Source organism: Solanum dulcamara, chromosome 12 (genome assembly GCF_947179165.1).
Source record: "Solanum dulcamara chromosome 12, daSolDulc1.2, whole genome shotgun sequence".
NCBI lineage: Eukaryota > Viridiplantae > Streptophyta > Magnoliopsida > Solanales > Solanaceae > Solanum > Solanum dulcamara.
Window position 1 is genome coordinate 7,061,287 of NC_077248.1, and position 25,792 is coordinate 7,087,078.

General features: G+C 32.4%; 3 protein-coding genes and 1 non-coding gene across 6 annotated transcripts; all 4 read right to left on the minus strand.

Annotated features, from left to right (window-relative positions):
• Window positions 1-3,238: 3,238 nt before the first annotated feature.
• On the minus strand, window positions 3,239-3,341 carry LOC129877976 (U6 spliceosomal RNA). Its single transcript, XR_008763684.1, has one exon. It is a non-coding gene; the product is annotated as a U6 spliceosomal RNA (small nuclear RNA).
• A 33-nt stretch (window positions 3,342-3,374) lies between these two features.
• On the minus strand, window positions 3,375-5,175 carry LOC129876624 (uncharacterized). The gene is made up of 2 exons (XM_055952106.1): window positions 4,673-5,175; window positions 3,375-4,466 (listed from the first exon to the last, which is right to left on the minus strand). Exons 1-2 carry the CDS (start codon window positions 4,807-4,809, stop codon window positions 4,220-4,222), a joined length of 384 nt encoding a protein of 127 aa, XP_055808081.1. The 5' UTR covers window positions 4,810-5,175; the 3' UTR covers window positions 3,375-4,219.
• Window positions 5,176-5,657: 482 nt separating this feature from the next.
• Window positions 5,658-10,753, minus strand: LOC129876622 (dehydrodolichyl diphosphate synthase CPT5, chloroplastic-like). Of its 2 annotated transcripts, none has more exons than XM_055952105.1 (3): window positions 10,239-10,736; window positions 10,084-10,151; window positions 5,658-6,443 (listed from the first exon to the last, which is right to left on the minus strand). In XM_055952105.1, the coding sequence occupies exons 1-3, from the start codon at window positions 10,632-10,634 to the stop codon at window positions 5,996-5,998; spliced, it is 912 nt and encodes a 303-aa protein (XP_055808080.1). In that variant the 5' UTR covers window positions 10,635-10,736; the 3' UTR covers window positions 5,658-5,995. The 2 variants fall into 2 exon arrangements, with proteins under 2 accessions (XP_055808080.1, XP_055808079.1); XM_055952104.1 differs by lacking the exon at window positions 5,658-6,443 and adding an exon at window positions 6,456-7,393 and having other exon boundaries at window positions 10,239-10,753.
• Window positions 10,754-17,394: 6,641 nt separating this feature from the next.
• On the minus strand, window positions 17,395-20,603 carry LOC129876625 (cis-prenyltransferase 4, chloroplastic). Of its 2 annotated transcripts, XM_055952108.1 has the most exons (4): window positions 20,039-20,603; window positions 19,887-19,954; window positions 18,282-18,316; window positions 17,395-18,194 (listed from the first exon to the last, which is right to left on the minus strand). In XM_055952108.1, the coding sequence occupies exons 1-4, from the start codon at window positions 20,453-20,455 to the stop codon at window positions 17,869-17,871; spliced, it is 846 nt and encodes a 281-aa protein (XP_055808083.1). In that variant the 5' UTR covers window positions 20,456-20,603; the 3' UTR covers window positions 17,395-17,868. The 2 variants fall into 2 exon arrangements, with proteins under 2 accessions (XP_055808083.1, XP_055808082.1); XM_055952107.1 differs by having other exon boundaries at window positions 17,395-18,316; window positions 20,039-20,601.
• Window positions 20,604-25,792: the final 5,189 nt, after the last annotated feature.

Consider the following 25,792-nt stretch of genomic DNA (forward strand, 5'->3'; position numbering starts at 1 on the left):
TCGTATTTTTTTGGGTTTCTCAAATTTTAAAATTCTTCCCGTAAAGTATTCATACAAACATATAATTAACTTGTGCTTCAAATATTTTTTTAGTTCTATCAAAATACAACTATATAAAGTGTTTCTTTAGAAAATAATACAAAATATGATATGAGTGATGACACTAAAATATTCAACAAAAAATAATAATGAAATTGCATAAACAAATGTTGTGAATAAATAAGTCATAATTAAAATGATCATAATTTAAAATACTAAATCGTGCTAAAATAAATCTAATTAGTATTTACATGACTAAACATTAACAAAATTAAAATTAGGTTATGTATTTAACTGTCTAAACTAATATAAAACTAAAGAACAAATATTCAACATTATTGTCACTCTTACTGTTGAATTTTTTTTTAAGTTAGCATTAGTATTGATTTGAGCTTAATTAGAGTTACTAAAATCTATGGACTATAACATTTATTGGACTATTCAAAATTTTAAGCCAAACTTGAAATAATATGTTAAAAGCTAAAAACTATATAAAAAAAAGTATAAGAAATATATATTTATAAATTACATCAAAGTAAATATTTTTATGTATAAAATAAATTTTAAAAATTATTTATATAATGTCGGATTGATTTGGTCTCGAGCTGACTTTTTAAAGTAAAAATCAAACCAACCCATAGATAGTTGAATTTTTTTTAATACCAAATTAAGTCAACCTAAATCACCAGATTTTTTTCTTCTCAATTTGCAATTTGATGCAACTTTTGATTTAATTTTGTTTACCCTTAATTAAAATATTTATTTGTCAGCTAAAACCAAATTTAAATATTTCTTTATATATTGTACCAAATCAAAATATACACTTACTGGGTGAAGTAATGTTCGTCCAGCATAAGATTATAAGCTAGGTTTATAAATATTCTAATGTTCAACCTCGATATTATATTATTCTGCTTCACATATTTGATTTGTAGGTATAAAATGCAAATCGTGAGACGTTAGTTCCTCAAATGTTTTAAATTCCTAAAAATTAGAACATGTAGCAAGTTGTATGGAGCATCTTTTTCCTTTTCCAACTTATCAAAATTATAAAATTGAAACTAAAAAAAAAACTTGGAATAATTAACTTTCATATAAACTGGTTGTATCTACTTTTGTTCCTCTTTATTTGGATTCGTAACGATGACTTCAGACACGTTCTTCATGAAAATGACTAAAAAAAGGATTTGATCATTTTCAAAGATAATAGTATTATTTATTGATCTGCTTTTACGGTATTAATTAATGGTAATATAATATTGTACGATAGAAAAAGCACTTGCGCGTGTGTTCCCCTTTAATGACTCTATTTAAATAAATTTAAATTGATCGTGTCAATAATAGACTATAATGAAACGTTCAGTCAAGTTATCAAAATGGCATCAAATGTGGGTGTCAATCGCCATACATGGTCTTATTACTATGCGGAGACCTGTATTTTTGGTAAACAGATGAGCCTTATCACAGTGTATCCACACATATCTACTATAAAAATCCTAAACTATTGCTATATTATGTATTTTTTTTAATAAAAAAACTACCGTTATTTCAAGTAAATATAGGGCCTTAGATGGTTGTGTCAATTTTTCCTTTATAATATTCCCAACTTTTTTTTTTCATTTGGTGGTCCATTTTAGAAATTGTCAGCTTGATAACCTTGCATATTCTAATTTTTGCTCTTCTCATATCCAGAAGCAACATAATTGAGATACGATAAGCATCTTCCTTAAGAGGAAAAATAAACTAAAGCAATATAAGCAATGATGTGTAGCAATATTTTTTTAATTGATTACTTGTATATTTATAATGGATTATACTATCATTTAATTAGTAGTAGGACCAAATATGATTGGTTGTGTATGACAATGACATAACAACTTGTTGATTTTATGATTTAGAGAAACATTGAATCCGTGGAGTGATGAACAACCCATTTCTTGTTCTTGCGCAACTAATCTATCTATATTAACTATATTTTTTTAAGGAAATAATGAAACAAAAAAAAGTAACAGTAGTTGCTTGTGCATTTTTCTTTCCTTTCCTTGATACTATATACTAAAATGAGCGTTTAATTCTTGCTCAAGGTACGTATATCATCTCATGAGACTCGTAATAGAAGTTCACTTGTACAAAAGATGAAGGAAAAAATAATCTTGCCACTAAAATGAGGTAGAAGTAAGATTTGGATAGATACCCTTTTAGACCCAATTATGAAATTACACTGAATATGTTGTTGTTCCAAATCAAGTGGGGATTTTAAGATTGAGGTCAATGCTATGATAGATAGGGATAAATCACGTGTTACTTGGATCCTCCATAAATGTCACCTCTCTCCACGTCAGATCCTCCAAAAAGGATGCATTCTTTTATCATTATTTTTGGTGGCTTCCCCATAGGTGTATGACATTTTTGAAGGGTACAAGCAACATAAGTTAAATATGATACATTGACTGTGGATGCTTCTTTGCCATGCTTTGCTTCGCTTTATTTTTTAGAAGAAAGAGACCGATCTTCCCCTCCATACCAATCACGAGTTTTTCTCTATTCCTCTCGTATATCGTCGTAACGCTTGTAGACCTGCTGCGGAGCTAACCCCTGTTCTATTGGTTTGGTGGTTACGATTTCCGTCAAGCATGTACGAGTAGTGAAGAAGTATAGATTTAGTTGGTTGTTGACCAACGGAAAGAGTGGATTGCTGTTTCTGGTTGTTTCTTCCTCGTTGGACACAAAATGCCTAATTCAAATGGAAATGTACAATGATCCGGGAAATAAGATTTTCCTTTTCTTAAAAGATATCCACACTTTGACACCTGAGATTCTGTAACGAGTAGATACTTCCGCAGGAGCATAATCTATTTTCTCTCTACTCAATATTTTACCATTGATTCAAAATGATTATATAAGTTGAAACTTAGTATTGAATTTTTTCTGCAACGTATCAATAAACTTCTAAGTAATTGCCCCATAGGTCCAATGTCTATCCATACGAAGAAGGAATCATGCAAGGAAGGAGATTAAGCAAACTATATTCTCATAGAATATGTATCTATATGTTCTGGGACAGAAGGATTCAAACCTCCAAATAGCGGGAGGGGAAGTTAAGGATTGAATTCAATTTTAATCATTGTTTTCATATTCGTAATAGTGCGAAAAGAAGGCCTTGAGGTACCTCTCTGCTGCTGTCATCCTTTCTAAGGGGCCATTATGTTACCATTTCTCAAATTGTGTGTGTCATTCTTGCGCAGGGGTCATGCTAATCTTCTTTGTATCATTCCAATTTTATCGGATGTCCCCGAAGGGACGCTGCCTATGTTACCCATGAAACAAATAAAAGGAAACAATCCAAATGAAAGATCTTATCAGTACATACTGAACAGCAAGACAAGATAGTGGTGTCTGTTCTCCATCCTCTAATTGTCAATTTTCCATAACTAGATTCTCCATTTATCACATCATTACAAAATGAGTTTTATTTTGTCTAAGGTCTTTATTTAAAATGCATCAAAATGTTCACATATTTTTAGACAAGGTATCAAGATTCACTTGAGAAATTCAAATGATACCTACATTGTTCCCCTTATTATGGCTGACTTTGAGTTCAGAATGATACTTTGAGAACATCTGAGACTTGCTAGGCACAAGAGTCATGAGATCTTTTTAACAGTGAGACGAGTACTCACTAGCTTCAGACTCATCACCATCTCTAGCTTCTTTTCTTCCTGGAAACAGAGATTGCTAAAGGACAAAGATTTGGAGTTAGATTTATACTGTGTTTAGTTGACGGTATAAATTTATCCAGGCTTACAAAGTACAACTACTTGAAAGATATAGAGAGTACATTGATGCTTCAGTTTTGTAATGGGAAATATTTGGGCAAGTAAAAGAAAGTTGCTTCAAGTGAAAACGGAAAGATAGCATTAGAGAAGGGGAGTATTAATGCAGCCAACAAGTATGGTAAGTTATGCAGCGGGACAAGACAAACCTTTGAATTAAAGATCTTTTTGTATCGCTTTATTGAGATTGTCTATCACCTCAGCCTTATTGATTGTTTTGTCTACAGACAGCTATTCCAGACTTGGCAAACTAACAGATCCCAGGACAAACGTCTTCATTTTAGGACAGCCACAAATGTGGTATCTTGCTAAGCTCCAGGTTCTCCAACCAGAGAAATAAAGGCTCATTAGTCATCCTTTCTCTTTGTTCCTCTTCTGTGATCACTTCTTCCATTGACTAACAATATCTTATCTTTAGTATTCGGAGATTCAGAACCCCTCTGGCCACTGATGAGGACGTCAAGTTTCTCAAATTGCCACAGCCACTTACCTAATATTTCAAGTTTGCTGAAGTAGTCAGTTGGAAGTTGGTGAGTGCATAAAGCAGTTATGCTTTCAGCATAATCGAGTTTTTGATGTTCTAGACTGCCTGCACTTTTATAAGGAATGAAAATATATCTTCAATTACAAACAGAAAAAATAAAACCATATCTCATCCTGTGACATGAAGTGAATAACTAATTAAACGAAAGGGTACTGGAATTAGAAATAACTTGATTTTTTAAATTTAATTCATAAAAACACTCCACTACAAACTTGGAAAAGAAAAGTTCCATGATATGTCATATGCAGACGCGCACCTTTTCATCAAAAAGATGATTTGCATCCGTGGAAGAGTTGCTTTTGTTGAATGTAGGCCAGTAATTCTCGAACTGAGGTAAGTCGATGAAGTGCATGATTCGTAACTAAGGGAATTCAGTGCCCTCAACAATGTCATTGCAAAAGTGAAAGAGGAATTTCAGAAATTCAAGGTGCATCTCATATAAATTGGGGAACTTGATTGCTTGGACCATCTTCCCTTCTGGTTCGATATGTGTCCTCCGAGAGATCTCCTCTTCATCATCATCAGGGAAAGCTACCTTCAGGTCTTCAAGTTTGGACGAACTCCCAGCCAAGGACAGACAAAAAGATACTGTAGCATATCACACTCTCTTACGTCCAGTCTTTCGTGTTTGAGGAACAGAATACTATTGTGACAGGAGATCCTTTTAGGTGCTTCTTCCTTATTCCAAAACTCTAACATAATTAGATTGATCAATTTTCCTATCTCCGCTGGCAACACCTTCAAATGAGAATCTCTAATGCTAAGAATTTCTACAGTGACAAGTTCTCCAATATAGTGTCATCCAACCTTAAATTAATCAGAAATAGCATCGTCAGATTTGACAACCACCTAACAGGTGCTAGAAAAAGCAGAATGGGGTACCCCATATCTGGCTCCCCTCAAACTTAAGACATTGAGTTTACTCATTCCAACAAAAAAGTCATCCTGTAATTTGAATGACTTTTCAAAGAGAGTTAGCATAAGAAACTCAAGTCTTGGGCAAATGTTGCTTTAGTAAGCTCATCAAATCAGTTTGCTACGATTGAAATGTGAGTGTATTGTTTGTAAGAAGTTCTTCTTGTAAACTCTGAGTTTACATCATGACTAACCATAAAGACATACTTGCCAACAGACACAATTGATATAGTCACGTTACGTACCACATCATGCATTTTGAAATAACCTTCGAGGGAGCCTTGGGCTAACAAGAAATGAAAAAGAAAGAAAAAAATAACAAGGCATGCGTGGAATTTGAACCGTCAAATTCACTTGTAGAGGTGTGCCCAATAATTACTGCACCATAGGACACTTTGAGCTTGGTTTCACACATATATATTGAAGTAATTTTGTATAATTATGGCATTTCTATATATGGTCTAGGGAGAGGAGCATGGGTTCATGTGAACCCATAGCCTCCACCTAAATACGCCCTTGCCTAAATATGGCTATGTACACTACTAAGAATAAAGTCTATATACATTCGATGACATACTCCAAACTTGTTTCTCATAAGAACCTTCAACCATCTTAATTAGGCTTGTTCAGCGCCACAGTTAATCCAAAATCTCAAGGCATAAAGCTACGAACTCTGTCTACCGTAGCGCCTCTGCCTTTGCTGAAAGGAACATAAAGCCTCCAAAAATTCAGCTTCTCCAAAATCAGGCCATTGTGAATAAGAAAAGAAGAGTTCAGTGTAGGCCAACTGCCAGAGTAAGAAATTGCTAAGTCTTAGCTCCCCACTAGTCCTTATAAGTAAATCAGGACTTGGGTATTCAGTACATTTTGTTTGTAATTCCTGCTCTACTAGGAAACTATTAATGTCTTCGGGTTCGATATTGCCATCCTTCACTTTTTTAGCAATGGTTTGACAAGCTTGTACAACATCATACTGGCCACTATAGTTAACTGCAACAAGGAGATGAAGTCGGGAATTTTCCTTAGTAGTCTTTACCGCTTTATCTATTAAGTCCTGCAACGACTTGGGGAGCTTACTGGAGTCACCAATTATAGACAGTCGAATCCCTGCTCTGTATAAACCCAATGAAGCATATAAGGAAACTCCTTAGACTTTACAGAGTCAATCATTATACCTCAAAGTTAAAGCTCTAAGAAGGAAAAGAGGAGAGGTTAAGCAAATATGTATATTTTGGCAGTGCAAATAAGAATTGGTACCAATGAAGTTGCAGTTATAAACATAATGAACCTCCTAAGTCAAAGTTGTCGATCAACCAGTCTTAACACGTTAAGAATTCATCTCGACAGTAATTTCAGCTAATTAAAAATCTTACAAAAGCAATGCGTTAATTAAAGTCGAAGTTTTCTATCAACCAGTCTTAACACATTAAGCATTCGTCTTGACAACAATTTAAACTGATTAATGATTTTACCAAAGCACTAATATTGGGCTTTTGGCTACTCATGACTTGTGAGGCAATACTACAAAATTGTAGTATAGCACACAATAAGAATTACACTATGTTGTATCTTGGGTTTTGATGATTTAACAAACTATCGTACAATGAATGATGCAAGGAGGGACATGGGAGACAAAAGGGAAGCATACTGATAGGGGGAATATGCAAGTAGTGACAATAATCGAAAAGCGGGAACAAACTTGATATAATTTGTCATCATCAAAAAGGGGGGAAATGTTATATTCGAGTTTTGATGATTTAACAAACTATGGGACCTGGTCCCATGAGTAACATATGTCCAGCACAAGAAAATGGAGTACAGTTGTAAAGCTGCAAAAGCTGCAGAGGTTGGTAGGTGCTGCAGCAGAGGTGCATATTCGTGTTTGATGATGTAACAAACTATGGGACCTGGTAGAGGGACATGGTCCCATGTGTAACGTCCGTCTAGGACAAAAAAGTGGAGTACAGTTGCAAAGCTGCAGAGGTTGGTGGCACTGTCGTAGAAGCGCTGCCACAACTGGTTGTCTCGACCAATGGCATTGCTCCTAGGATTTTTGTCTCTCCTATGAAGAGAACATTGTGACAAAAAACACTGAGCTTTTGCAAATCAAGTTTATACACAAAGCAAAAGCCATTTTCAAGGAAGAACATTGCTCATAGTCAAAGGGACCTGATCCAGCATTGCAGCTTTTTCAGTTGGGTTTTGAGTTTTGTATCTTGTGCTTCTATATTGTAAATCTACTCTTATGTTATAAAGGATAGTAGATCGTTTTTTCTCTTAGCTTTATAGATTTGAGCTATTGGCTCGAGTTAGCTATTAAAATATATATCAGCTAGAGGTAGTTAGTGTAGTGGGCAACAAAGTAATTGCTTTGTTGGTGGATAGAGTTAGCTGTGGTGTATTGTTGAAGTCTACACTAACTAGAGTTAGTTTTTGTAGTGGGCAATATAGTTATTGTTTAGGCTCACATTTTGTAATAGAGTAGTTACAAGGGGGAAGGGATTAAGAGTTTAATTCCTAGGTTGCATGAGTTTGTAATCTGAATCTTGGCTCTCTTATTAGTGAAAATTATCAGTGAAATCATGTGTGACAGGTCGTGGTTTTTTCCTTCCTTGAGCAAGGGGGTTTCCACGTAAACATTGTATGTCATTTTACCTTTTGCATCTAACTTGAATATTCTGTTAACTGATTGTGTCAAGGGACCTGGTCCCCTGACTCATGGTGGACTCATACAAGCCATCACACTAGTAATTCAAGGTTTTATGTTGCAAATCGAACTTTGTAGTTGTTATAATATGGAAATGTGTAATGGGATTAGTTTCCCTTATGCGGCCTTAAGGAGCGCATTAACTAGCGCATTAACTAACACATTATTCGTAAATGTTGACAAAAGACAACCACAAACCAATAGAGAAAATACTACAAGCAATTAAGAAAAAAGGTATCGTTAGGATTCCAAGTATATCAGTTCTGAAGTCATATCTCTTTTGTTTATTGGGTTCGAGATAGATTATCAATGCATAGATTTCTCAACACAAATAGAAGATTTCGATCAAAGTTATTAGATTTCATCAAACCCGTAAAAAGTTGGGTAAAACATAAGTATGTTGGCCAACTGATACTATAGGGGTGGACATGATATGGTATTGAAAATTTCAGTGAAGTAATTTCGGTTTTTTAAGAATAATGTACCATTACCATAACAAATTAGTTCGGTATAATTTGCTACTTTTAAGTTCGATTTTGATATTTTGCAGTACGATAAATCGGTAATTGTTATTCAACTTTGACTTACATATATTCATTTAATGGAGAATTACAACTTTGACTTTTCACAAAACATCTTAATTATATCATGCTAACACCTTACACATGTAGAAATATTCAAAAGAAAGTACAAGCAATTCCCTTCGTTAATCAATTACACAAAAAGGATATTTCAATCAAGATTGGAGTAGTTAAAGTTCCAATGTCTAAACAATTGGTTTGTATTAATATTAGTTTATATATCTATTAGTATTATAATAGGGATAATGAATAAGTAACTCCCCCCCCAAACCTCCCGAATTATGACCGAAATCCAAACGACATATCTTAACTTAACTAGGGTCCAATTACCCCCCAAACTCATTTATTTTGCATTTTCGTGCACCTTTTGTGCTGACTGGCACCTTCAACCAAGTAAGTTGGTTGTGTTTGTATACATGAGGCGCCACATCAGTAAATATTTCTTTTTATTTTTTAAAATTTATTTTTAAAAAAAAATTATAATTTTTTTATTTTTTTATTCTTTTTAAATCTTCTTATTTTTTTTATCTTGTATTTAAATTAAGTTAATACACGTGATTTTTTTATAATTTTTTTTTCTTGTATTTAAACTTTTTAAATTTTTTTTACCTTTATTCATTATCTTTTATCTTTTATTTTTCTATTGATTTTATTTACTCCTTTTATTTTCTTTGTCTTTCCTTGTTTGTCTGATTTTAAATTTAATTCCAAATGTCTTGTATTTAAAATAAGTTAATAAGTGAAACAAATCAAATAAAATGTTAAAATTAAATGACAATTTTTTTTAAGGAATCCACATAATTTTTTAAAAATAATTAAAAGTGAAAAGATAAGAAATTAATGAAAGAAAAAAATAAAAAGTTTAAAATGAGAAAGAAATTAAAATAAATATTTTACATAGAAAGAAATGATAATTATATATATATATATATAAAGTGATAAAGTGTGAGCACATCCTACCTTTCCCAGTCCCCACTTGTGGGATTTCACTAAATATGTTGTTGTCCTATATATAAGCTTTAATATCAATAATTATGTGTATTAACTAATTATAAATTAACCAATTAAAAAAAGACATGTGTCCAATTTTTTCACTCATCACTTGCCTTCAAGAGAGTGTGCACACCTCTCTATGCCACGTCAGCTTTTAAGGAATATTTATTTCATTTTAAAATAGTTCGGGGGTAATAGTACCCCAATAAAGTTAAAGCGTGTCGCTGAAATTTTAATCATAATTTAGTGTGTCACTGAGATTTCGGTCATAGTTCAGAAGATACTTATACATTATCCCATTATAATACATAATATATATGAATTGTATGAGTAACTATATACTTTAGTGCGGTATATGTCGGATTTTTTTCTTATAAATACCAAATATTAAAAAAACAATATATATATATGCGCGAGCATACCAAATACTATAATCAAAATTTTGGTTTGGATATCTACCATTTCATTTACCTGACAAGATCTTCAAGTTCATTTGTCAGTCCTCGTTTGAACAAGTCCATCAATAGATCAACTTCAGCCTATAACATAAACAACACAAAAGAAAAAGATGAAACAATTACAAACACAAAGAGAACCCAATCATCACCTAACTCATAGAACTTTACCTTATGACGGAACCAATTTTCAGAGGAAAAAGCAAATACAGTAAGAGCACTAATTCCCCAATTGAGGCAAAGCTCAACAAGGTTCCTAAAAGCTCGAAGACCCGCTTCGTAACCTAAGGCAGCCGGCAATCCTCTCCTCTTAGCCCATCTTCTATTCCCGTCCATTATCACTGCAATATGTTTCGGCATCAGTTCTCGCCTGAGTTCCGGAGGCAACGATACTTCCTCATTAATTGAACTCTTGTCTACGGCGACGATGTTTTGAGCAGAGGCAAGTGGATGAATCGACGCTCTTTTTTTAAAATTGGGGAAGATTTGAGGGTTTGTTGATTTTGGTTGGGAGCAAAATCTAGTGGGCGAAGGGAAGATTTGTTGGAGCTGGAATGAGAACGCCATTTTTATTTTTGAAGGCAAAAGGGACTCTTTCTCGCCAATTTATAGATTTGAAGTTTGGAGGGACTTCCAAGACTTGTGTACCTTGGGTCCTATGAAGCGGGAACGGAGGATGCTAGTCGGATAATCGAACTCTCACGAATAAAATATCATATATATATATATATGTCTATACAAAATTTTAAAAATGATATCTTTATTTGCGTGTTTCAATTACTTTATTGCCTATTTTAATTTCATATTTTAGTAAAATATATACACAATTTCAAAATTATAATTAATTAAGTTATTAAGATTTTTCTTGTTGAATGGATGAGATAATGATTTAAAGTTATGTGTTATTTTGGAAACTAAAAAAACAATTTTAGAAAATTTTCAATTCAATAATTATAGGTCTATTAACAAAAAAGATAAATATGCATCATTTGTTAAACTACGAAATATATATATTATTTTTTTAATGTTGGATATATCCGCTCTAAGAGATATATTTGTCCCTTTGTTTTAGTTTTTATGTACCAAAAGAAGTCCAAAACTATATGTAATCTACAAATTGACAAGTTTGTAGGTTAGTTATTTACTTCATTGTTTTTTCTATTTTATGTGTGTATTAATTCAAATACCTCATTTTCCTTAATTTTTAAATTACTATTTATCCTTTTATGCTACTCAATTTGTGTGAATATCCTTGATCTCATAAACAAATGATAACGAAAGCAATTTTGTAAGAAAATAACAAGTTCGGTTCTTTAATTATAGAGTTATTTTTGGTTTATAAATGATTTAGCGACTAATATCTTTCTGAATTTTCATTACGAAAAGCTTGTAATTTCTTCATAATCAATAATTACGAAATGTCTTATACTTCTACCATTAATTTTTTATGGCGAATATATTTGCCGCGTATTTTCATCACTGTAATAACAATAAGATATTCAGTAAAATCTCATAAGTAAGATCTCAAAAGGATATAAGATATGTACGTAGATATTTCCATTACCTGTGGAGATGAAAAATTATTTTTGAAAGACTCTCGGTTCAAGTGTAGTAAATTCAGGTACAAAGAAGAATGATTAGTGAAGAAATAAGAAAACAGTGCATAGTCTACAATAAGGGAGCAAAAACAACAAAAAATAATGTGATAATTGAAACACAATAAGCAACATACTAAGGTAGCTTATTGAAAATAAAACAATGATAAATATAAAAAAAGAACTACAATAATACAACTCGTATAATGACAAAGACCAACTAACCTATGCAAGACAATACTACACTATTACCTACCACCCTTCTACCCTATACGTGTTCTCCACACACTCCTAACTAAGGTCATCTCCTCGGTAATCTAAAATTGTGTCATATCTTGTCTTATCACTTCTCCCTAATACTTTTTCGACCTACCTCTGTTTCTCCTTATACCCTCTATAGCCAACCTCTCACCCCTCCTTACTGGTGCGCCCGCGTATCTCCTCTTTGACGTAGGGAAGAGTATTGGCTTGTAAATTAATGAGAAGTATTTCTTTTCTACAAATTAGTACGAAAATATTTTTATGCTTTATTGAGCCGAGGGTCTCCCAGAAACAGCCGTCCTATTTTGGTAGGAATAAGATTTGCGTAAACTTTATCCTCTCCAAATCCCACGTTGTATAATTTCACTGGATTGTTGTTGTAAATTAGTACGAAAATAAATACGCACAGATTGAAAAATTATATAATGTTGTATGCATTTTCAAATTCATGATTATCTTGGCATGTAATTCCGTTATGGCTAAGGAATTTGCAGATTTTTTTTGTTAAGTTTTATGTAATTATCTCTAACATAGATTTTAATATTAGTTTTAAAATTTTGGTACATATTGACAATGCACCAAACGCAACGTGTATGATTTAGAAACTAGTTCATAGCGATAAACGCAAATCTCTAACCTACTTTCCTTTTATTTATCCATTATATTGAAAATAAATATCCAATAATATTTATTCAGTTTGAAAAATCGATGAATTATTTATTCATTTGTGTCCATTATACCTCTATTTTTAGATACTATTCAATTTCTAATACATTTTTCAAAGCATTAAATTTTATATTCAAAGGGTAATATAGTAATATTATTCCTATTATTTATAGTTTCTTAAGATGTATGTTAAGTTAATAGTGAACAATTATTATTGGACGGAGAAAGTAAATTTTAATATCTGTTCAGTGTTTTTAGAACAATAGAAAATAATCCCTATTGCTTTCAACGCTGTTGCTGTTGTAAGAAGAAAGCCTCGGATTTCTACGCAACCTAGCCTCGGATTTCTACGCAACCTACGTGTGGCTACTAAAAAATAGGAGTATTAAAAAAAACAAAAAAATAAGGGATAATCACAATAGATGGTCATTCGATCAAATTAATTATCAATAAAATGGTTATTCGTTGTATAGATATGTATAGTCAATGTCTAGTTCATGTATAGTAAAATTATATTCAGTTTTTGAGTGTATCATAAGGTATATTCAGTGTATAGCTCATGTATAAATAGTTTATATTGGATAGTCAATGTATACTTTTTATGACTTTTGGCAAACTATATTATATAGTCACTGTATATTTTCTATGATTTTGGCTATTTTTTATGTAAATAAAATATGATTATATTTGTTGTAAATTAATTAGTTTATTGTATATATTTGAAATTGTCCCAAAAAATAATTCCAAACTATCCAATTACCAATATGAATTCTACAAGCAATTTAATGTTAAATTCTAGCCCACCGATAAAACACTTTTAACACCTATCATTAGAATTTTCAAAATGGGCTAGCCCAACTCAATTCTAAAGGCTAGCGAGTTAAATGAGTTAGGATGGACTGACCCATTTAACTAAAGGGACTATAAAATAGCAGTCCAACCTAGCCCTAAACGGGCTGCGGGTTGGAACGAATTGGCCCTTCAATCAAAAGATGGATTATATTGGCCTATTAGAAAGACTATCGAACATTGATCAACACAACATCAGTATGTCAAAAATTCACATGTCCATGAGTTTCACACACTTTAGTGGAATACTTACAAAACAATAAAATATGCAACATACAACAGTCAACAATCATAAGATTCATCATAACAACATACATTACATGATCATTTTTCATAAACTAGACAAGAAAGGAGAAACGAGAAATTAGGCATAAACACAAAAGTAAAAGAGGTCAAAAATTCATAGTTATAACAACTTCAATTGCCTAGTTGCTGAAGATTTGGCAAAATAAAACACCACTTAAAATATATATAATAAATATTTTTAAAATTCATAACCCACAGACCAGCCTCAGAGGATCACAGGTTGAGCCCACAAGGCTGGCAGGCTAAATGAGGCTAGGCTAAAAAGTCTCGTTCTTAAATGGGCTGAAAAAATTTAGCCCAACCCCATTTAATTCAAGAGTTGGGTTGGACCGACCTTACGGGCCAAACTCATTTTAACAACTCTACCTATCATGTATGGTGTTCACACAGAACCGAAAAAGGGCTTCTTATCTAATTATACAAGTAATAAAAATTTTGGAAAAATTTCAGAAATGACAAATATATTAAGTTTAATAACTCTCTATAGGTATAATTTCCCTAATTGCTCTTCATAGCTATATTTATATTTGCTATGGTCATTAACGCTTGTATATCTCGCTACATTATACAAATTAGATTTTTTCGTTTATATATCTCACTGCATTATACAAATTGAGCTTTCAAAAAGATTTGTATATTTGCTATATATTCGCTTTCAGATTTGTATATTCACTTTCATATTTGTATATTTGCTTCCAGATTTGTATATTCACTTCCACATTTGTATATGAGCCCCAGATTTGTATAATAACAATTTTTTCATTAAGCTATACTCAATTCGTGTAATTAATTGAAGTCATACCCTTTTGCATAATTATAGTATAATATTTGCCAATCCGTTGATTTGATCCAAAAAACACAGAGCGGAGTTACCTTATTGGTGAGTCTTGTCCGGGTAGTTTTCCCTAAAATTTATTGTTAACGAAAATGGTCTTACGTATATATACTATATCGATATAAATTATATAAATATTATATAATTATGTATCAAAGATATATATATATATATATATATATATATATATATATATATATATATATATATATATATTGTTTATATAATATTTTGCAGACCCTTTCCCCTTTCCTCCCGTTTGTCCGCAAATGTTTTCCAGGGTTGTGTTTTTTTTTTTCCTTTGAACAACTTTATATTAGAAAATTTAACTATAAAAAATTATAATAAAAAGATAAAAGATGGAAATTTGGAAATTATAATAAAAATATAAAAAGGTAAAAGACGAAAAATTGGAAACTATAATAAAAATAGAGAAAAGGTAAAAGAAGAAGAAAAGAAAGCAGCAATAGAGAAATCCAAAAAGGAAGAGAAGTGCACATCAAGCTTAGTCGAATAGCTATTTTTTAGGTAATAACTGATAATTACTATGTTATTTATTGTAAGGAATTTTGACTTAATGAATATTTTGTCTAATTTTATTAACGAAAAAATTGAATCAATTCGAATAAAAAAATCCATGTTTTTTCTATTTGATTTTGTTTTAATTTTAAGCAAAAAAAATAATCGAATCAAATCAACTATAAAAATATCTATTAAAATTATAATTGCATATGTATGTAAGAATATACTTTTATCTAAAAATTTATAATGAATATTAATCTTTTACACTCTTGATTCATATTTATGTGTTTGCCTTTATAGTAATCCAATTATTTATCTTTACTTTCTAGTTCGATTTGTAGACTTTATTTGATAATTTCAAGAAAGATAAATAACTCATTTGGATTAATTTATTTTAATTGTTCTTAAGCTAAAATAGTTTTAAGCACTTTTATAGTGTTTGAGTAAAATAAAATAAGTGTTTTAAATATTTATTTTTAAGTCAAAAAGATTAAAAAAAATTATTAGTTAAAATTCCTTACTTATAACTATTGACTTATAAGCCAAAAATTATAAATCCAGCCAAATATGATCTTATTTTGAATTATTTTCCTTACTTATAACTTTTGACTTATAAGGCAAAAATTATAAATCCAGCCAAATATGCTCTTATTTTGAATTCTTTAATGATCCATCATTGTTTAATTTAATATCGGCAAAATATCTTGATAAATCCTAAACTCTTAATTTTTTACAAAAATAATAATAATTCATTGTAAGAAATTTTATGAAGTTCCTTGAAATAGCTAAATTCGGGAACAATGCATACGATTTTATCGAGTAGACTACATATAACTTGATTACATGTATAATTTTTTCTTTATTTAAATAGTACTTCCTCCGGTCCTTTTTAGTTGTTATGATACTCTCTTCATCTCATATTAGATGGGCACTTTCTATTTTACACGGTGATTAAGAAATCATTAGTACATTGATCAGCTTTACTATTTTGCCCTTTGCTCATATTAATTAGCTTCTCGAAAAAGGAAATTTTTGGATCTCCAAAATTTATTTAAACTTCCAAAGCATAATAATTGTAGGGTAAAATAAAAAAAACTTAATTAATTCTATTCTGATTTAATAAGTGATCAACTAATATGAGACAAATATTTTTAGTAAGATGTCCATCTAATATGGGATAGAGGGAGTAATATTTTGCACAATTTTTAAGAAAAAATAAATTAGAAGTATAATTTTACTAATATATGCCTTATTAATATTTAATTTTTAGCCATTTATGTGTTTCTTAATTATAGAATAATTAATGCTAAAGAGCAAAATTGTAAAAAAATAATTAATTCTCTCTTTATTATTTAAATTGACAACTATTTTGAAATAAGTATTTTGAGTAATCATAACAACTAAAAATGAACGCAGGGAGTAATTGATTATCTAGTGTTATACTCCCTCCATCCCAATTTATGTGGCAACTTTCGAATTTCGAGATTCAAACAAATCTATTTTTTTATCATAAATTTTTCATATATCTTTTAAATATTTTGAATTGTCAATTATTGTGACTTATAATATTTTTTAGCAAATTTAAAGATTTCTTGCGTAAATTTCCAATCAAACTTAAACTATTGGACTTTCGAAAAATGAAAAATATCACATAAATTGAGATAAACGGAATACTAGAATATTGTCAAATCCAATATGTACTTAAAAGTTGAAAGCATGCCATATATTTAGTGAAAAAAGGATAAAATCCAACGCAATAAAAAATGGATTTAATTAGAGCCTATTTGGATTGACTTAAAAGTTGGTTTGACAAATTTTTAAATCATTTTTAGCTTATAAGAGTGTTTGACAAATTTAAAAATGACTTAAAATAAATTAAAAATCAAAAGTAAAATCCTCCCTACTTTTTATTTTTTAACTTATAAATCATTTAAATTTGATTTTTTATTTTTTTGACTTAAAAGTTACTTTTTTTCCAGCAATTCCAAAAAAAAAAAAAGGGCAGCCCGGTGCACTAAAGCTCCCGCTATGCGCAGGGTCCGGGGAAGGGCCCGACCACAAGGGTCTATTGTACGCAGCCTTACCTTGCATTTCTGCCAGAGGCTATTTTCAGGCTTGAACCCGTGACCTCCTGGTCACATGACAGCAACTTTACCAGTTACTCCAAGGCTCCCAAACGGGCTCTTAATTAGTTGGGTTTCCTTTCAAAAAAAAAAAATCAATCCAAACCGAACCTTCATTATACTGTATGATTCCCTTTCTCCTACCCTCAATTTAAAAAAAATAAAAATAAAATCATTAAACTATATGCACCATTACTTTTATCACTTGCCCAAACTATGACATCAAATGCATCATAGTGGTGTCAGGTAATTACAACTTTCAGCAAGTTGAGGAAATGTAAAAGGAAATTAGACATAAACTAAACAAAAAGATGATACTCCGACAACGTGAAGACCGTAACCTCGACTTGATTAATCAAATGTCCATGACAAGTCACTTATCTTCCCTCATTTCCAGTCTATATCAGTTGTTTCTGACCATCCCAGATGCTTCGCGGTCAGGTGTCTCAGATACCGTATTTACCACCTTAGCAGCAAGTCATTGATCTTGCCTCATGTGGAACCCAATGCTGATGCACCCGTGTTGGATACCCAAATAGGATCAGAGCAACATAGCTCTAAATTACCTCAAACTTGTTTCTCATAAGAACTCATCTTCGTTTTCTCATCTTCACAAAATTAATCCTAAAGTTCATGGCATAGAGCTAAGAGCTCTGTCTACCATAACGCCTCTGCCTTTGTTGAAAGGAACACAAAGCCTCCAAAAATTCAGCTTCTCCAAAATCAGGCCAATGTGAATGTGAAAAGAACAGTTCAGCATAAGCTAACTGCCAGAGTAAGAAATTGCTAAGCCTTAGCTCCCCACTAGTCCTTATAAGCAAATCAGGATATGGGAAATCAATACAGTTTGTTTGTAATTCCTGCTCTATTAGGAAACTATTAATGTCTTTAGGTTCGATAATGCCATCCTTCACTTTTTGAGCAATGGTTTGACAAGCTTGTACAACATCATGCTGTCCACTATAGTTAACTGCAACGACAACATGAAGTCGTGAATTTTCCTTAGTAGTCTTTACAGCTTTATTTATTAAGTCCTGCAATGACTTGGGGAGCTTACTGGAATCTCCAATTATAGAAATTCGAATCCCTGCTCTGTAGAAATGAAATCCAATAAAGCATATAAAGGAACTCCTTAGACTATACAAAAGTCAATCATAAAACCTCAAATTTAAAGCTTTCAGAAGATAAAGAGGAGAGGTTATGCAAATATGTAGATTTTGGCAGGACAAATCAGAATTGGTACTAATGAAGTTGCAGTATAAACATACAGAGCCTCTTAAGTCAAAGTTACATGTTAAGCATTCATCTCGACAGTAATGTTTATTTTTTTAAAAAATGGTAAAACTGTATTCATCAGCTTAAGGAAGTGTCATTCATCTTGACAGTATTTTCAGCCAATTAATGATCTTACTAAAGCAACTGCACTAATAAAAGTTAAACGTTTTCGATCAACCAGTGTTAACATGATGTGTGAACCCACACTTGAAGTATAGATGTGTGAACCCACATTTGAAGTCATAATATAATGCGATGATGATTGGGTATAGGGTTGTTCATGGTTATGGTTAAAATACCAAACCGATTAAAAAAATTGATATTTGGTTTGATTTGGTTAGGTTTGGTTTTAAATTTTGAAAACCGATATTATTTTGGTTTGGTTTTGGTTTTACTAAAAAAACAGCAAAATTAACCAAACCGAACCGAGAAAATATATATATATTACAATTATATATGTTAAATTTTAATTAACTTTACAATTTTCTCAAGTCCAACACTTAAATTTTGGTATATAATTTTCTTGTAACCCCTCCCTCTAGTAGTTCCTCAATTGTTGAGCTTGGAGTTATTTTTTTCCTATAAAGATTTGATCTTTGGTGTATAATGATTTAGTATTGATTAGCTAAATCACATTGTTCATGTAATAATAACTCTAGTACTGCTTAAATGAATCCATAGTAGCTTTTCTATGAATTGTTCATATACTAAGTGTTTGTTTCTATCAAGATGTGTATGCCCTCAACAAAGTTATTATTTTCAAATCGAAAAAAACAAAAAATCGAATCAAACCGACAAGAACCAAACTGTCGGTTATTTTTTTTTGTTTGGTTTGGTTTGGTTTTAGAAATTTTAAAACCGATTAAATTGATTTGGTTTTGATTTTAACCAATAACCGATCCAAACCGAACCATGAACACCCCTAATTGGGTGCACCTCTTTAACTGAAATTCGAAATTTAATTCTTATATCTATCTTGTTTTTTCTTCCTTTCCAAAACGGGGTTATACCTTCCTAAATGTTTAGTGATAGCACTTTTTGCGTTTTGATTGAAAAAAAATCTATGACTTTTCAAAATTTTCAAGTCTGTCACATTGCAAATTTCTAAATCACTGTAACTTTTTTATATAATTAAACCAAATATGTATATTAAAACTAGTAATAGTGGATGATCCAGCATAGTCAATGACTTCAAACAATTGATCATACTTATACATTAGATCTATTTTTTTTTGTAATAGTACACCCAACCTCTCGATATTCTGAAGACACCTCTAATTTAGGCCAAAGTTATTGAGTTACACTAAACCTTAAAAAGTTAGAGAGTACCTAAATCCTCTCCTATTAGAGAAAAATAAGTACATTGGTCAACTGATAAAGAATTTACCTTGCAAAATTTTCAAGTTCCTCTTTCAGTGCTCTTTCGAATAAGCCCATCAAACAATCAACTTCCACCTAAAATAAGCAACAAAAAGATCAATAACATAAATCACTAACTCAACACTTTAAAAAAAAGGGAACTCATAGAAATTTACTTACTTTAGGACGTAACCAATTATCAGAGGAAAAGGCAAACAAAGTAAGAACCCTAATTCCCCAATTTCCACACAGCTCAATAAGATTCCTAACAGCTCGAATACCGGCTTCGTAACCTAAAGCAACCGGAAACCCTCTCATTTTAGCCCACCTTCTATTCCCGTCCATTATCACCGCAACATGGTTCGGCATAAGTTCTCGCCTGAGTTGTGGAGGCAAAAGGATTTCCTCAGCTGAAGCGTCAATGGCGGCGACATCAGTACTGTCAATGTTGCTAACAGAAGCGTTTTGAGCAAAGGCAAGTGGATGAATCGACGGTAATTTGAGGGAGATTAAAGGGCTAGTTATTGATTTTGGTTGGGAGCAAAATTTCGTGGTGGGCGAAAGTAAGATTTGTTGGAGCTGGAGTGAGAACGCCATTTTTGTGAAGGTAAAAAGGGCTCTTTCTCGAGAATTTTTCAGATTTAACTTTGGAGGGAGATGACTTTCAACTTTCAAAAACTTGTGTTGTTGATAATAAATCAACGGCTGTGGCAAAAGGATTGGTGTCCTTTATATTTGGTTAAGAGGTTGGTGACGTTATTTGACTCAACACCAAGTTTAAAAAAGAAAAAAAAAAGATATTTTAAAATTTATAGTTTTAATATATTTATGTATCTATAAATTATTTAGTAAGATATGAATATTAAAATTAAATTATTATTTTTTTGTTTTAATTTATTTGATCTATTTTGAATCGATGTAAAATTTATGAAAATAGTAGAAAAAATGAATTTTGTAATCTTAAATTAAAAATATGTCAAATATATCAAAATATTTTTTAATCTTGTGATTTTAAACACATATTTTGAAAAATTAAAATTAAGGAATTGTTAAAAATGAAAATAGTCATTCTTTTTAAAATGTACTAAAAAAGAAAGTAAATCAAACAAATTAAAATGAAGGTAGTACTACATATAGAAATGTGTTATCTTTTTTAAAATTATCTAAAAAGAAAAATGTTATGACTGTTATAAAACAAACTAACTTAACAATTAATAAGAAAGAAAGACAATAAAAGAAAGAGAGAGTTGAGAGAATATCATTAATGGCAATTCTTCAAATCAGTGTATGCATTACAATCTGCGTAAGGCTATTTATATCCTGAAAAGTTATGAAGATAAGGGAGATAGCCATGGCAATTTGCCATTAGTGGGTCCCTTAAAGAAAGTGGAACATCCACTACTTTTCTTTCATAACACCCCCTTTGGATGTCCACATGTAATGCACCTCATTAAAAACTTTATAAGAGACAATATATATAGTTATCCTGAACACCCATAGATAATGTGCCTCGTTAAAACATTATTAGGAAAAAAAAAAGTGAAAAAAAGCCTAGTGAAAGAAAAAAGAGTACACGTATCTAGTAATACGCCTTGGGTGCTACCTCATTAAAAACCTTACCAGGAAAATCCAATAGGACAAAACCTTGGTTAAGGAAAAAAAACGTACAGCGCGTATTTTGCTCCCCCTGATAAAACTTCATTTGATATTTTAGAGACGACGCATTCCAATCTTATACCTTAGCTTCTCAAAAGTTGATGTTGGTAATGCCTTTATGAATAAATCTGCAAGATTATCACTCGAACGAACTTATTATACATCAATATCACCATTCTTCTGGTGATCATGTGTGAAGAATAATTTTGGTGAAATATGTTTCGTTCTGTCTCCTTTTATGAAGTCACATTTCAATTGAGCTATGCACGCGATATTGTCTTCGAATATAACTATGAGTACTTTGACCTCATTTTTCAGGCCACATCTTTGTTTGATGAATTGTATCATTGATCTCAACCAAACACATTCTCTACTTTCTTCATGAATTGTTATTATTTCAACATGATTTGAAGAAGTAGAAACAATAGACTGCTTTGTAGATCGTCATGATATAGCAGTTCCTCCGTATGTAAATAGATAGCCTGTTTGAGATCGAGTTTTATGTGGGTTTGATAAATAACCTGCATCTACATAATCAATAAGGTCTGCACAACCTTTGTTAGTATAAAACAAACTCATATCAATGAAACCTTTTAGATATCGCAAAATATGTTTGATACCGTTCTAATATTTTCGCGTTGGGATGAACTATACCTTGTTAGCAAATTAATAGAAAATATTATATCATGCCTGATTGCGTTAGCAAGATACATAAGTGCACCAATAATATTGAGATATGGTACTTCAGGACCAAGAAGTTCTTCATTCTCTTCTAGAGGTCGAAATGGATTTTTATCCACTTCAAGTGATTGAACAACCATTAGAGTACTTAATGGATGTGCTTTGTCCATGTAAAATTATTTTAAGATTTTCTTAGTATAGACAGATTTATGGACAAAGACGTCGTTTGCTAAATGTTGAATTTGTAGACTCGGACAAAATTTTGTCTTTCCAACGTCTTTCATCTCAAATTCTTTCTTTAAATATTCAATCGTCTTTTGGACCTTTTCAGGGGTTTTGTAATGACCCTGAAGGTCATTTTTAAAATTTTTATAAAATGACCATTTTACCTCTCCCTTTAGTTGTCCCGAGTCATTTCTAATTAGTACCGGGTGTTGATTTTTAGAAAATCCTATGAAAAGTTAAATCTTTGGAAATTTTGAGTTTTCATAAGCTTTAAGTTTAAAAGTGGTATTTGGGGTCAATCATAGCTACAGGTCTTGGAACGGAATTTCGTCGATTCCAGCAGCTTTGAAATGTCGAAATTGGCTTACGAGACTTTACGGAATCAGTTTTGGAGTTGTAACAAAGATTTGAGGTATTGAGTTGAGAATTTGAGAAATTTTAAGCCAAAGTTTGACTTTGGTCAACATTTTTGGAAAACGCGTTTGGATGAGAATTCTGACAGCACGGTTAGCTCTAGAGTGTTGATTTTAATCTAGAACGACCTTTTGTTCGGTTCTCGAGGCTTCTGAGTTCATTTTGACCCCTTCGATGGATTTTGATATTCGGATGTGGGACCCATTTTTTATTGTAACTATCTCTGATGAGAATTTTAACCATGTCGTTGAGTCCGGATTGTCATTTCCAATCAGATTCCATATATGGTTTGTGTTTTTCCGACTCGGGATGAGTTTGGAGCGTCGAAATCAAGTATTTCGTTAATTGTTGAAATCTGGTGGTGCGCTGGTCCACCATCGCCTCTATTAAAGCAACCATTTTCAGCATTTACTTAGAAATTAGTTTCACTTTATACCTCGATTTTCCCTTCGTTTCAAGCTCAAATTTGACGATCTAAAGGTTTAAATTCAAGAGAATTTCGTGAAAAATATGTTGGTGAGATCGGAATCTCGAGGGGAGGCTTTGTTTGAGGTAAAACTTCGAATTTAGAAGCTGGTTGTTACGTTTCCGAGTAGAATTGTATTGATCTTTGAGGGGCTGGTTCTTGCTCGTTTTCACTTTGATTTAGGTAATTTTGGAGGCTATCTTGCATGGAATTTTGAGGAGAACATCATAGAGGTGTCAAAATCTGCTTCTGGCACGTCTTTCAAGGTAAGAAAATAATTTTTAGCTGCAGATTTAGTATTTTTGGAATCAAATTTTGTTGAATTTTGGAAGAGTGTATCTTGGTCAATATAACTCCATTTTGAGTGATTCTTGAGACTAAATTGTGGGGGTTTTCGCAAGAAACATCATGGTGTAATTTTATTGTAACAGTTTTATTTTTGAGAAATCAACGCGTAAAGAGGCTGCCTTATTTGTTTTCTAAGTTTGAAAATGTGAGAATTGATTGTTTGATCATCTTGCGTTATTTTTTCACCCCAAATTATATTATAAATCTGATTTATGAGCTTCAGGTGACTTTTAGAACCTATTTTGGAGGTCAAATCCAAAATTCCGGATGCGGGTCCCACATTCCCGTTTTAGACCTCAAAATTAGTCTGTTTCCAAAATTATGAAATTAGTGTCTAAACGACCATATCTACGTTGTGCTTCTATTTTTAATAGTGTGGCAGCGTTCTGAGATCGCTCAGAAGGGAAAGGCTCCGACACTATGATTTGGAGCTCGCGTGTTCAGCCTACAGGTAGGCTACAGTTTTCCTTTCTTTAGATTAAGTTGGAATGTGTGAAAGCATGTTGAAATACTTGGAATTTGGGTTGGATAGCTTAATAGTATATCTTAGGTGTTAAAAATCATGCTTTAGACTTGTTATCGGGTTTTTCGGGCATTTAGAAGTATGCGTGTCCTATCGTTATTTGTTAATATTATAAGAAGAGTTGAATGAGAATATTGCTAATATTGTGGAGTATGTTGGCTTTAGTATAGATTGTAAACCTTCTTTAGTTATTCCGATGTCGCTCCGGCAGACTTAGATCCTTGTAGAATGGAGTAGCGGGCTAGTTCCTGGTGTTGGCCTTAGCTAGGCGATACCCTTACTTTTAATAATACCCTCATCCATAACTCAGTATAACTATGACTCCGAGATGCATCGACAATACTAGACTTCGTGATCGTTTGACTTCGGCTCTAGTTCAAGTTCTAGCGGCATATTAGTTGGCACATTGGGGAGGAAATTATTAGTACTGTTGTTGTCTATTTGGAAAAGAGAATATTAGACACCATGGGATAAATTATCTGTGAGCATTCGGGTATTCAATCCCGTACTCCGTTATGAATTATCGCGGAGCATCCGGGTACTTATCTCCGGTCTCTGCCGACTTGTTAGTATGATGAGCATCTAGGTACCCAATCCTAGCCTCGATCATATCGATGTGTTACGGCGAGCATCCGGGTACCCAGTCCCGACCTCGACTGCAGTGATGTATTATGGCGAGCATACGGGTACCCAATCCCAGCCTTGGCCACGTTGAACATTCGGGCGAGCATCTGGGTCCCAGTCCCGACCTCGACCCCTAAGGCACCCCTAGTTCGTTGACTCTTAGAGATTCTGGGTTTGGAAATGATACAGTACTTCGGTTCCTAACATCGCAGATTCTTGGTTCTCAGCCGTGGTAGTTGTAGTTATTCTGTGTACTCGGCGAGCTTATGGGGGTTCGTCCGTGTTTTTATTTTACTTGCGCATGAGTGTCCTAGCTGGGCTTTTGGGGGTCAGTTTGGTACAGTTTTCCCTTGTGATGCTTATGTTGACTCCTATTTTGGCTTATTCCACTTTTTCATATTATTTTTACCTTTTTTGCTTAGTCGACCTATGATGCCTACTGGGTACCGTTGTCTTGGTACTCATATTACACTCTGCATCTACTTTTGTGATGCAGGACCGAGCATCAGCTACCGTCACGAATAGATCGAGCTTGTTGCAATCAGTTTCGGAGTCCAGGGTGAGCACTTGGTGTTTTTGGATTACTTTTGTCTCCTTTAGTATGGATGACCCATCTTTTTCTTTTTTGAGACTAGCCAGTTGTTGTATATATATGTCCGGTCCACTTTCGGGATTTGTACTTATCTTTTATTTTGTAGCATCTCTATACTTGTGACTTTCAAGTTCTGGGAGAGATCTTTAGTTATTTATATCCTATTTTGGTTTACTTCCGCTTATTCATTTCGCTTACATTTATAATTCGCCACTCTTGTTTAGTTTTCGCCCTCAAATCCATTACTTGACGTTTTGGGTTTATGGGTTGACTTACCTACTTGTGGGTTATAGTAGGTGCCATCATGATCTGAGAAATCGGGTCGTGGCAGGTTTCAATGAGATTTATGTCATCAACATAAACGACGAGTATAACAAATTCTGATTTCGCTTTCTTAATAAAAAT